At 33.8% G+C, this 14,578-nt stretch overlaps 1 protein-coding gene and 1 long non-coding RNA gene across 2 annotated transcripts; both read right to left on the bottom strand.

Moving 5' to 3' along the window:
• Positions 1-7,026: 7,026 nt before the first annotated feature.
• Positions 7,027-8,939, bottom strand: LOC145613789 (plasma membrane ATPase 2-like). Its single transcript, XM_081668840.1, has 6 exons — positions 8,754-8,939; positions 8,480-8,512; positions 8,301-8,382; positions 8,036-8,199; positions 7,142-7,327; positions 7,027-7,038 (listed from the first exon to the last, which is right to left on the bottom strand). Exons 1-6 carry the CDS (start codon positions 8,937-8,939, stop codon positions 7,027-7,029), a joined length of 663 nt encoding a protein of 220 aa, XP_081524966.1.
• Positions 8,940-10,342: 1,403 nt separating this feature from the next.
• Positions 10,343-14,081, bottom strand: LOC145615120 (uncharacterized). The gene is made up of 3 exons (XR_014107230.1): positions 13,832-14,081; positions 10,577-10,657; positions 10,343-10,482 (listed from the first exon to the last, which is right to left on the bottom strand). It is a non-coding gene; the product is annotated as an uncharacterized LOC145615120 (long non-coding RNA).
• Positions 14,082-14,578: the final 497 nt, after the last annotated feature.

Genomic DNA, 14,578 nt, shown 5'->3' with positions numbered 1-14,578 from the left:
TAATTCCAAGGTAGTGTCATGATAGTTATTGATTGAAATTGTTGTATGGATTGATGTTAGCGAATGATTTGTAAAGTATATGGTTTATTTGTGGTGAATTGATGATTGAAATTAATTATGTTGGCATGTTGGATATGAACCACACTTTTATTATTAGCATGATTGAAGGCATGTTTGATTGAACTAAATATTTAATTTTGCTTGGAATATTAAAAAGAAATTTTATTATGGTTCATATATTTTTTATTGATTTTGTAAGCATGGAAATTGAGCTATTAAGTGTCTTAGCTTAGTACATTAGAATAAATAATTATATTGCGGTGCCTATGTGCACTTGAGGTGTTTTTAACATCAAAAGCTAGATAGGATTTAACATCAAAAGATAGGATTTGTGGCGTATTATGTGTTTAAGGTGTCTTTAACACTGAGGTAGATTAAAAAGGGTTCAACATTAAAAACTTATGTGGTCACTAATTATTCAAGAATTAAATTGATATGATTGATTGTTTGATTGACTATAATGTTGGATTGTGTTATGAATGAGAGTCATCACCAAGTCTAATAATATGTAAACAGCGTAAAGTGAAAGAGATTACGTACCAAAACTCTTGGAACATATATAACTTGAGTATGAACATATGGGGGCAATTATGCGACTTTATATTTGACCATAACTTCTACTTGGAGTATAGGAAGTTGTATTTTCCATTATTATTATGCGCAGGACGTCCGTCACTTCATGTGACATTTGCCTACTCGGTTAGCTCCCGGTGTAGTTTACCTTAATTTATTTGGGTAAGGATTTGGTTGGAAACATGTTCGATGCATAATAATCAAATTAAATGAGAATTTGTGTTGGTCTAGATATTGTAAATTGTGTTGTATGCTTGTATACAAGTGCAACAAGGTAGGTTGTGTGTTAATAGGAATAAAGCATGTTAGTGTGTTTTATTTACGCTTATGTACTTAGCATTGCTGATTGTGTGTTTGTATATTTTTTTGGCCTTGTCATTATCTTGGCCCTACGACGACCCATTTCTAATGGCGAGTAGTGGGGATAAGTAAAGAAGAGCTTTTCAGGTGATAAAGCATATTCATGATGGGCATGAGTGAAGAGCGAATCATGCTTAGTTTCTATGATGTGGTTGCTTTCATTATTATATTATATTATATTATATTATGGTTGTGAGACTAACACAAAGGTTTTAAGTATTGTTCGATTTTAATAAGGGCCTACAATGGTTCCAAGTTGTAGGTTGACTTCATTTGACTTTACTTTCGTTTAGTTTGACTTTCAAGTTGACTCATTTGAATGGTTTTAAAGATAGTCTTTCGCTGTGTGCCTTTGATAATTGTCTTAGTCGTTTTCACGGTGGCGGTAATGTCTAAGACTTTCCTATTTTGCATTTTATAAAGGGCAAAACAGGTATTTTAAAGGAAAGAAATTTCTAGGGTGTACAATAGCCATGTCTGAGGTCCATGCATGAGTCATCTTTTCTGTCAATTGAGTTGAGGGTCCATCATATTCCTTAGCTTTTTCCATATCCTTTCACATTCACATACTTTCCCTATACACATATACCCTTCTACATATATTCCTTTTACATCACCTTCCATACATTACATACCTTACACTTTCCTTTGTTCTTAAACACTTTCCACATATCATTCCCTCATACACTATGATCTTTCCCCAGCGTTTGGTCAAGGAAGGAAGGGCGCTTGGTTTGAGACAACTCCTACATACAAGAAATCTTCTTTACGAACACCGTTCGAAGAAAGAGGAAAATGATAGCCAAACAAGAAGATGTTGACAAACCCTAAGAGGCCGTGGATGGTCTTGTTGAACTGGTCAAAGGACTCACTACTCGAATAGAGAAGGCCGAAGACCCTGACAAAGATGTTCCACCTTAGACAATCAAGCGTATTGAAGAGACACTAAGCCAAGTATCTAATAGTTATAAGTATCTTGACATAAATACCAAGGGAATCTCACTGGATAAGGGACTTCTTCTGCACAAGTTTTCAACCACTGACATTCCCAAGTTCAAGACCACAAATAACCCTTACTTCCACCTAAAAGCTTTTAAAACAATCATGAAATCAAGGGGGCTAACAAGCAAGTCTTCCCTTCGATTTTCTCTTTTTCATTAGTTTCGGTGTGTCAACAATGGTTCTTTTCCTTGGATTCCAAGGGCTCTGCTACTTGGGAGAGTATTGCACATACTTTCATGAAGAGATACTAAGTACAACGTTCAAGTAGAGACTAATAATTACAGAGAGCTTTGAATTTTGAAACAAAAACATAATGATAGCTTCATCGAATTCTATAATAGGTGAAAGGAAGTTTCTGCTAGGATTATCAAGGCCCTAGACGAAAAAGACTCTGTGAGAATGTTCATCAAAAACCTCCAAGAGAAGTATCAAAAGCACCTGAAATATCAACTTCCACTACTAAAATTTATCGTTTTTGCGACCGCCTCTAAGGTCACAAAAATAGCAAAAATGGTCGCAAAACATAATTGCGACCGTCAACGGTCGTAATGTGGTGGTCGTTATTTACATAGTCGCAAAAAAAATTATTACGACCGTTTGGCGGCCGCAGATTTTTTGCGACTGTTTTTATTAATTTCAACGACCGGTTAGACAACAGTCGCAAATTTTACAAATTGCGACCGGTTACAAAAGCAGTCGCAAATCTGGATTTAGCGACGGTTCTAGGCGGTCGCAAAAAAATAAAAAAAAAAAAACAAAGAAAAAGCAGCCACTTCCTGAACTTCGCAGCCTACCCAACCACCACTTCCCACCCAAACCCTCTTTACCCACCACCACTGGCCACCCTAAAACACCACCGCCAAGCCTCAACCTCCTTTATCCACCACCACCACCACCCATATTCAACCCAAAAATTGTATAAATCTATGAAAAAAATTAAACCCAAAAAAAAACCCCACAAAATTTCGAACAAAATTACACAAATCAAACCAAAAATGTAACAAAAATTAAATCAAAATTTGAACGAAATATAACCCACAAAAACTAATTAAAATTTAAACAAAAATAAAACAAAATCAAACCCACAAAAACTAACAAAAATCGAACAAAATCAAACCCACAAAAATTAACAAAAAAAAAATTAAACCCAGCAAAATTGAAACCCAGAACGAACAAAAATCACAAAAAATTTCGAACAAAATTCAAAAAACAAATCAACAAAATTCGAAAAAAACTTCGAACCAAAATTCAAACAAAAGTTCGAACAAAAACTGAAATAAAACAACAAAAATCGAAAATAAAACAAAATATTTTAAAAAAAATTTGAAAATCAACATACCTTTCTTAATATTTCTTCCTCATGGGGTTTATATGGTCAAATTCGACCATGAAATTCTAGAGTTTTCATGGTCGAATTTGACCATGAAAACCGAAATTCTTGAAAAGGATAGTGGCGGCGCGTCTCGTTCATTCGTTGCTTGCTTGTGACGGTGGGGCTTGATCTGATGTGATGGCATGATGAAGAAAGGAGATGAAGAGAAAGAAAGAGGAGATGAGAAAGAAAGAAAGAAGAGAAGAGAAAGAGGAGATGAAGAGAAAGGAGGGCGTGAGAAGGGAGAAGATGGAGAAATGAGGAAAGAGAAAATGATGAGAAGAAACGGCTGCTCCAACAAAAATTAGGGTTAGGGTGGGTTGCGCAGCACTTTTATACTCCAATTTATTAAAAAAAATCATTATTTTATTACAACCGCTCTTAGCGGTCGCAATTGGTCGCAAATTGCGGCAGTTTCTATAACGGTTGTAATGGTTGCAATTTGCGACTGGTTTTGACGGTCGCAAATTGGGACCGTTTCTATAATGGTCGTAAATGTCGCAATTTGCGACCGTTTTTTACAGTCGCAATAGATTTGTTTTAATTTAGAATTATTTTAACATGTATATTATTTTAAAGAAATTTTTAAATACTTTGCGACCGTTAAATAGCCTAAAAACGGTCGCAAATCTGCGACAGCCTTAAAAACGGTCGCAAATATGCGACCGCCTTAAACACGGTCGCAAATTTAATATTATATTTTGCGACCGTTTTAATGATGGTCGTAAAAAAACGGTCGTAATTTGACCAAATTTTAGTAGTGTTCTAAACACTTTCAAGGATGTCTACAATGTAGGCATCGAAATTGAAGACGACCTTGTGAAATTGGCAGCTACTAACAATAATAATGCAAAAAGAAAGAAGAACGACCATCTTTCTTCTTCCTTTCCCATTAATGAAGTACATGCTATAGACACTCCTAAGCAACGAATCCAAAGGTCGAAAAGAGTATTTACTCCACATGGCATGAGCTAGGAGACAACCTTCAATAAACTACACCACAAAGGACTGGTTATGCTCATAGGACCCATCAAGGATCCTGGAGGCCAGACCACCTAAGTGGGATCCTAATAGACACTGTAAGTACCACCAACGAAGATGTCACGATACTAAGGAATGTTGAAAACTCAAAGAAGCTATCTTGGACTTGATTGATGATAACAAACTTTCTTAGGTTCTAGCCATTGTAGAGGATCAAATAACCTTTGACCCGACCTTCTCTCCTCATTACACCTATTGATGAGCCCATGATTGAAGAAATCTATGTAACTACCATTAACGAAGTGACCATGATTGAGGAGGATGAAGAAGTTTTCTTAGATGTCACTGAGGAAACTCAGCAAATCTAAAATGAAACATTGATAAGCTCCAAGAATCCATTGCCAAGATTACAAGTATGGTGGAAACCTGGTGAATCAAATGTCAGTCATTGAACTAAACCCTCATTGCCAAGATTGGAAGAATGAAAAGAACGACCATCCTCCTATTTCTTCTTCCCTTCAAAGATTAAATGAAAAACTCAATGCCTCTAAGCAGCGGATTAAATGGACCATTGATGAATATACCCCAATTGGATGACTTATAATGAAGCTTTTGACTACTTACATGGCCAAGGCTTCATTCGTCCCATTGGTCCAATCCAAGATCCAATCTACTAATTGGGACCCAAATTCCTATTGCAAATACCATCGAGGCAATGGTCACACTACTGAGAAATGCTTCACTCTCAAGGATCGTATTCAAGACCTCATTGATTGGATTTGCCTTCGTGTTCCTCCAAGCAACAAGAAGGTCAAGTGATGATAAGCACGAAGCATGAGGCGGGCTTCAATGACAAGATTTCATGATTTTTTTTCTTGTTTTTTATTCAATTTCCCTTAATCAGTCTAGCATAGGCACCCTCTAACATTTTTCTTAGATTTACTTCATGAGTTTGATTCATTATCATATCCTTTCCATTTCAATAACATGAGGATTTATTTCCTTAATTACACATGATCATAGCATTACATGAAAAAAAAAAATCACACCGAGCTAAACACAAGGTATACCGATGATTTGAGGCACCCCTTTGTAGCTACATCGTATCACCTTTTCCCTTATACAATCTCTTTTCATAAGCTACTTTAAACCTCGTTTAACGATAGACCTTCATTTTTTCAACCCACATTTACCTAACCTTGGGATGGGATGATGTGCAGCTTATATATGCAACTTCAAAGCTCTTACATCGATTGAGTACAAGATGAGGGAGAATCGCTTAAGAAGGTTTGGCCATATAAATAGGATATCAAATGACACTCAGATAAGTAGACTTGAAGTGCAAAATGTAGGGATTGCGAGAGGTAAGAAAAGACCTAAGAAAACTTGAAAGAGGGTGCATGGTTGAGAGTGACATAAGTGCTTTAGGGGATTGAGTAAAATATGTTGGTGAATAAGGTGATGTGAAGAAAGGAAATTTACGTCAATGAAGTATCGTGATTATATATACTTCCTCCGTTTTCTTTTAGATGCAACACACCCTTTAGCGCGGTAATTAAGAAAGGTGGGGTTTACATGATATAATAAACTTTAAATAGGATGAGTGGTTGTTAGGAGTGTAATTTAGTGGACCATGTGCTTTAAATAATAAGGGAAATTGTATAGTTTTTCCCTAAAGTAACTTTCATTTTATAGTGTGTTGCAAGTATTGTGACATTTCCTTTTTAGGGAAGTGTTGCAAGTAAAAGAAAATGAAGGAAGTATATACTTTCTATATTTATTTTTGTATTTAATTTTATTATTTTGGTCCAACTATATTGTTTTCCTTGATGTATTTTCCTCAATTCTTTATGCTTTTACCCCACATGTTTTAACTCCCTTAAAAAATTTTACAATTTAATTTCTTGGTTTTATTTGAAAACTTACTTAAATTTTTTTTTTTTTTTTTTTAAAAAAAAAAAAAAAATACTCTTTCATTTGCTCTTTATATCGTATGAATCATAACGACAATTCATGTTAGCCAACCCCAAATCATCTTGGGACGACTTTTTTATTGCTCTATTATAATATATATATAATTTTTAAAACATCAGAATTAAAGATATTTAAGCTACAAAATATACATTGGCAAGTGTGTAATCTTTAACATTGCAATTAAAAAAGTCAAAGTATCTAGTTTCAATACTTCAAACTTTTTAGTTCAACAAGAAAAATGCTACATTAAATTCGTAAATAAAAAAAATAAAAAAAAGACAAGGAGTAAATACATGTCAAATAGTTTTGATGAAGTAAATGATCATAGCTGGTACAACTATCACCGTTAGCCATTTAACTGCAATTGATAACATAAATTCGTCAAAAAGACAAGGAGTAAATCAGAATTGAACGAGCCCTTAAGGAAAAGACAAGACGTACGACTAAAACTCACGTGTATATGTCCTACCTTCTGCTTAATAATGACGACATAAATGCACCAAGCACCTTGATAGAGAGAAGCAGTATGTATAATATGATGTTGTAAAGCCAAATTACACCAGCCCAACTCCAACCAAGGCCTTGAAGTGCACCCCAATCAGCATAAACAGCAATGAGGTTCGCCAACTGTTCATGGTACATAGGAAAAGAGTTTATTGTTCATTAGGAAATATCAAAATAAATGAGATTCGCTTGTTTAATGTTCAAGTAACCATCTATCGTAACAGCAACCCAACAGATAGTCATTATTAATTTATTATCATAAAAAAAAAAAAAAAAAAAAAAAAAAAAACCAATCTAGAACTAAGATGTGATTACCAGTTGAACAACCAGGAACATTAGAACAGCGCTTCCATCACGAATGACACTTGACCATTTTCTTGACTGAGTAAAAAATATTAAGCTGTGCAAACTGATGCTAACTTGAAGATATACTGCAGCTACAAGCTTTGCGTTGTTACTATGAGGCGCTTCCACCAAGAGGCTTGCAACTCCAAATACCCTCTACAAAGTTCAAGAAAGCAGCAATCTTATTATTTAGTACAAAGTAGGAAATAATTAAGTTGATGTCTAGGTGCTAAGTCTAGTATTAGCAATTCGAGCAAATTATTTTCCATTGATTGACAACTTTATAGTGTCTTTACTGTTTTATCTATTTTTGATGAATTGACCATAATTAGTTTATTAAGAGTAGCTCGAACAGGAACACCGAACATGGTAAGTTAGAAGATGGAGCGAGAAATAATAAGATTCTAGAAAACTATAGATAAATAAGACTAGGTAAAGTTATTGGCTTTATTTAAAGATTGGAATGTTTTCTTACTTATATTTAGCATTTTAGAGTAAAAATTGAAAAAAGCCACTAAAAAGCTTGTGTCTATCAAGCCATTGTTCTGTTTTCCATAATCACATTCAATTAGCAGATCTAAGCTTTTGGTGTAACTAATGATGTAAATTTGGGAGCACAGCCCCAGATAACTTACTAGCTACTTAATGGCCTGTAAAATTCTATTTGGTGTGGGCATACCCACAAAAACTACTACTGTGCGTTGTCTTATAACCTTGACAAAGTAATGGAAGCCGTTTAACCAAAAAAAAATATATATTGACTACCCATATCTACTTCCTCTAACTTGGTCCATTCCACAAAAATGAGCAGATGAATACTCCAAATTACTACCATTAGAAGATAAAATAGGCAGATCTATATACCTGGAAGAAGTCCGTCTCATATGCAGTCCAGAAAAAAATGATCGTCCCCAAAGCCAAGTAAACACCTATAGCTATTCCATGTTTTAATATGTCAAGCATTCCCCATCGATCAGGTACCAGAAGAGATTGTTTAACTCGATAGGGTGCAAAAGTGCAACTTAAAACTGTAGAGCAAAACAATATGTTAACAACGCAAGACCAAGCCCCTCAAGCGAAGGTAGCGAATTCCATTTTTATTAAAAGCGCAAGATAATAGTATAATGACCTTCGTTGAAGACAACAATTTGAAGCATCAACAAGGGTGGAAAATCAAATTTCCAAATGGAAGTGAGGAGCATGAAAGCAAGCTGTATTACGACAACAAAAGAGGATATGATGTTGACATGAGAGCCAAATAAATGTTATGATGAGTTTACAGATAAAATTTAGAGGAAAGTCACTTACAATCGTGTGGGCTGTCATTGCAAGGGTGTGTATCTGTACATTATTTAAAAGAGTCAAAGGTTGAATGAGATGATTGAATAATGTATTTAGTGTTACTAGTTTACTAGTAGGAAGTTAAAATCAGATTGAAAGATAGCGCCGCAACAAGTAATCAAAGGACCAAAGTGAAAATAAATAAATAAATAAATTAATCCCAAAAAAAAAAAAAAAAACCACAGTACAATAACGGACTGAAGCAGCAGTGGTGAATATATACTTCTAAATAATTACTTACAAGGTACTCTTTAATCTTCTGTGATATTTTTCGACAGATTAGCACTGCTTTAATGATAACATTAAGGCCAGGCTCTGTGAGAACAACATCAGAAGCTCTGCGAGCTACATCAGTTGCATTTTCTGTGGCTATCCCTATGTCGGCCTTCTTCAGAGCAGGGACGTCATTGATATCATTTCCAGTCATCCCACATCCAAGCTTCCTAGCTTGCAACTGTTCAACAACTCCATATATGGACTCTGAAGAAAAATATACATTACTGAACAATCAATACTATGAGAGAAAAAACAAGTAGGCATACATGTGTACATTACGGAAAGCATCAGGTTTTTCAATCAGATCATTAATCAATGAGGCAGAAGTTGTCTTATTTTTGTTGTGCTCAAGCAAGGAAGGCACTAGATTGGCCAAATGACAGTTAACTTCCTCAGACGCTGATTTAGTATTGAAGATAAAAGCATATTACTCTCATATTCTGAAAAAAACAAACCTGTAACCACTTTTACACGAGTACCGAGACCGACAAGATTCTTATCAGCTGTGAGCTTGTTCATTGCAAAGATTCCAGAAGTATCTGTGCAGAGTACATCCATATCGGCTATCTCCTTTATTGCAGCCCATCTCTTCAAGATAGCACCCTGTATAGAGTCTCAATTAAGTCCTAAGAACAACTAATAACAATGATAAACACTTAGCAGCATGTTTATGGTTTTAATGACTGAGATTAAAAGTACCACATTCAAAATTTTGTAAGCCTGCTTGGTGAGACTCCCCTTGTAAATAGTATAAATAAAGTTTTCATGAGCATTTAAGAAACACAAACCTTGAGGGCAAGGATTTGAGAGCCTCGGTATATTATAAATGAAACATTGGCATGGGGAGCTAGGGGAATTCCAGCAATAAGGATTACAAGCAGATTGTCAATTCCGGTACGAAATGCACGGTGCTGGAATGGATACATCACAGCAATTTGCACCAACATCCCAACAGCAACCATACATATGCATACATTCCAAATGCCAGCCAAGACCTAAAACACAACAAGAATAAATGACATGTAGTTCTAAACAAGTTATCGAGGCGTTCAAATCAACTACGAACTCTTCTTACCCTTTCTAAATATCTAACTTTGTGGGGTGTGTCATTTGGGAAAACTTTATTCCTAAACGCAGTTTGATTGCCAGTGGCAACAATCACAGCTTCAGATGTTCCGTGTTCACAAATACAGCTAGAATAAACAGCATCCCCTGTTCTTTTAATAACTAGAGACATATCTTGTCCTGTTATCACATACTGAAAATCCACACAAACTTGTAATTTTCAACAGCAATAGAGTAGACAGCACAGACAGCAGTTAAACTGATAATAAAACGGACCTCATCAATGACTACAGGGCATTCTCCAAGTAGACGAACATCAGCTTGTATTATATCTCCAGCTTCAATATTGATCACGTCTCCAGGAACCAACAAAGTACTATGTTCCTCAGTCCACCTACCATCTCGTAGAACCTGTAAAATCATAACATGTATTTAATCATGTATGCGTGAGAAAATCTTAAATATTTGTAACCAACAATTTATACCTTTACTTTCCTAGCCAGAGGTGTCATAAGGGTGGTAAGATTTTCATTAATGACATTTTCCGATTTAATAATATTTAATGAAGTTATCAAATGCAGAAGAATGACCGCAAACATCACTGGCCATGGCCAGTTAAAATTCTGATCCTGCACCAAATTGAAATCAAAAAAATTTTGTAAGTAGAGAAACCGACAAACATTAGATAGAAGTACAAGTATTGTAAGAAAATCATCTGCTTACCCATCCAATGACAACGGCAATGATTGTAGCCAACATTCGAGGATTCAAAATTGAATGCAAAAACTTCAAGAAATTTGCTTCCTGTAATTCACCAGGTAGATAAATACAGCACTGTGACAACCATGTACATGAAAGCCTAACAGTACGAACTATGAGATGGATAATCATTCGACAAGATACAAGTGTCGCAATGAGAGTGCAGGATACTGAACATAGTTTCTGGGCAGATAAAAAGAATCACTTATAATTAAGCAAAATAAAAATAAAAAAAAAAAAAGCTAATAAATTAGGGCCTGTTCTCATACGTTTATTTTCAATTCAGTTCAGTGCAGTTCAGCTCTAATAAGTTAAGTTAAGTTCAGTTCCTAATTTCCTTCTCTTAAAAATGTTTAGTTCAGATCTAATAAGTTCAGTTCAGTTTAGTTCAGCTCTAGTAAGTTCAATTCCATTCAGTTCAGTTCACCTGAGTTCAGTCAATAAAAACAGGCCTTTAATTATGAAGCAGAATTGAAGATCAGACGATTTGCCAAAGCAATTGAACCTAAATGAATGAGACACCTTCTACATTAGTGCATTACAAATCTATACTAAGTAACAGACTAGTTTAATACTTGTATAACATAATCACCTTTTAGCCTATTAATAAATCATGAACATGATACATAACAAAAGACGGGATGGATATATGATTTGACCGATATCATTAACCGTAAGTACACTATCTTACACGTTTCCCTCAAAAATTAAAAAAGTACACTATCTTACAAAATTAGTCCTTCAGTTCTTTTGATTTCACGTACTTTCTCTATTTTTTTTTAGTTGCATCATTTGAATTAATGTATGGTTGGTGTACCCGGTGTACCATGTGCATGGTGCACCCGGTTAAAAAAAAAGGCGGAAAGAACATTAGGTGTATGAAAAAGAACATTTAGTTTCTTGAAAAAGAACATGTTTGTTTTTAACAAAGAACATGCATTACTAAAGAACATAAAGACATTACATAAAGAACATGATAAAAACTTTATTAAATTTCATGAAAAATAACACATTAACGTAAAAATTCTTTACCAAAGATTTCAGTTTCCCAAAAATAGTTTTTTTTTTCTCCAAAAATTTAACTTTCCATAATTATTTTATTTTTCTCTCTCTAAATTATTTTCAACTAAAAATAATTAAGATTTCATTTTAAAATTAAATTTCAAATTTCAAAATTTAAAATAACATAAAAGAACATAAGTTAAAGAACATAAGTTAAAGAATATACGTTAAAGAACATACGTTAAAGAATTCATTACTTAAAGAACATACGAGCCATTTTTCAAAAAAAATAAAAAATAAAAAATAAAAAATAAAAAATACGAGCCAAATTCAAAGAACATACGAACCAAAAAGAACATATTTTGTATTATTTAAAAACATGTTATCAAACATATATATGTTTGTCAAACACAAACATGTTCTTTTGCCAAACACAAGATGTTCTTTTTCAAACACTAATATGCATGTTCTTTTTCAAACACTAGCATGTTCTTTTCCCAACGCTAGTATGTTCTTTTTTTTTTCCCATGTTCTTAAAAATATACCTAATGTTCTTTCCGGGTGCACCATGCGCATGGTGCACCCGGGTGCACTATTCTATTTTCACATTTGAATAAATTCCCTCTATCTCTCTCCTACCACATGGACCCTATTTTTTTTCTCTCTACCTCTCTTTTTACTCCAAAAATTGTGTATTAAAACTCCGTAAAAACTAAAACGGAGCAAGTATAATTACAATAACAAATAAAGTCTTACAAAGTAATAAAAAAAAATTACAATGAGTTTATATAATTATATTATACTACCTCCGTTTTTATTTAGTTGACACAATTCTTTTATCACGCTTAACAATGCAATTTTTCTACACAACCAATAACTCTATTCTCGACATTCTGAAATTATTAAAACAGGATATTAGTAAAGGAAATTTTGCAAAAGAACCTCCTTTTATAAGCAATTTTTTTGCAAGAAAACTCCTTATAATTTTTTTTTTTTTAAAAAAAATACCTTAATCATTTTTATTTTTTTACGAAGTCATACCTATGCCGGAAAATGGGGGTTAAGCCTTTTTCTGGCGTTGACTACCTCAGCCCACCCGCAAAAATACCTTTTCACAGTGTTGACCTCCCTAAATCCACCTCGTTCAAGGTGTTGACCATCCTAAACCCTCCTCTATAGCCCTAGCCACCCCTCTCCGTCCCCTACTCCACTTTCGGCACCGGCACCCTTAGTTGCGCCCCCTAAACTCTAAATCTGCACTCGAGCCACCCTAAACCCACATTTTGCGGGGTGGTGAAAAGGAGGGGGTTTGATTTCGTTGATGGGGATGAGGAGGGGAGATGGTTTCATGAGTGGAGCTAAGGAGGAGGTGATTTCGTGAACTAGGTTGGGGAAGGGCGGTTTCATGGGTGGGGTTGGGGCAGTCAACAATCGACCCCATTTTCCGGCATAAGTATGACATTGCAAAAAAAAAAAAAATAAATAAAATAAAAAAAAAATTAAGGTATGACATTGCAAAAAAATTAAAAAAAAATAGAAGAAGGTTTCTTGCAAAAAAAATTGCTGATAAAATGTTAAGCCAATTAATTATTGTATTTAGTTAACTATTGGGTCGAAGCCAAAAACCCTAAAACCTAGAATTTTTTTTATACGTTACGACAATTCAAACAAGTTCTCACTTGAATATGTTTTATCGTGCCTATAAATAATAAAATCTAAAAATCAAACGGTGAAGTATAAATTATACATAATTCTTCAATTTGATCAAAATTGAGTGTACTTAAAAAAAAATTAGTTTAGCTATATTAAATTTCATAATTTATAAAATAGTATTTAATACATTTTATTCGTAGTACATAAAGATTCAAAATTAAAACAATATAAAGTTCTAAATACACCTTTATTTTCGAATTATTTTACTTTTAACTATGTGTTCCTCTATTTGAATTGACATGAAATTTTGTTTGACCATGCACCTTCGAACTACAGCTGGGAACTTTTTTTTTTTCTTTGTTCACATACTTTGTATGTACAAAAAGCTAATCAATGGGAATCAGGATTATATGCATCGTCATATACCCTAAACTAAGATAGTTACATAATAACAATAATAATCCAATTTATGTATATATACATAAAATTAAAAAATAAATAAATAAAAATAAAAATAAATAAATAAATAAATAAAAAGGAAAGAAGAAGAGAGAAGTGTTGTACTGATTTATGTTGGTAGATATTAGGCCCAAAGAGACGTAATCTTTCTCCAACAGCCACAGAAGTGAGGCCGCCATTGTTACACCCTAATTTCTTAAAGACTTCGTCAATAGGTACTCCGTACTGAAATAATTACCCACAAAGTCAAAAATCAAATACCAAAATTTGAAGCAACATATCTATATCTATATAAAATATCAAAGACGAGGTTTCAAAATACCCAATCAATGCCACGGGAAACTCGACGCTTGGACATTCGTAAACCCTTGTTACACAAACGAAGAACGGAGTAATTGATAGGGTTGTTTAGGGATAGTGATATATTTGTTCGCGGGATAATACCTTTATATATATACTAATTAATATATTATACCTATGAAATAATGGAATTTTATCAAAAATCTAATCTAATCTAATCTAATACTAGTGCAAACCTCGTGCTTTTACACTAGTATTCTATTATTCGTTTCTTAAAAATGTTACGTACAAAACATAATCATTGGAAAAAAAAAAAAACTTTAAAATAAACAACAACATATTCATGTATGTGATATACCATAAGATGTATCTTAATAAATATACACATGTTGCGCCAAAAAAAAAAAAAAAAAAATTCATTAATAAGAATGAAGTTTAGTTGCAAACAGTGTGCTTGAAACACCAATGGCTCGTAGCTAGGAAAGTAACAAAGAGATATTAGAAGATAACAAAAAATAATATAAGATATATTTTAGGAAAAATTTCTTTTTT

The sequence above is a fragment of the Chenopodium album genome, chromosome 25 (assembly GCF_948465745.1).
Source record: "Chenopodium album chromosome 25, dcCheAlbu1.1, whole genome shotgun sequence".
NCBI classification, from domain to species: Eukaryota; Viridiplantae; Streptophyta; class Magnoliopsida; order Caryophyllales; family Amaranthaceae; genus Chenopodium; species Chenopodium album.
Note: the sequence above shows the minus strand (reverse complement) of the source record. Positions and strands in the feature narration are given on the sequence as shown.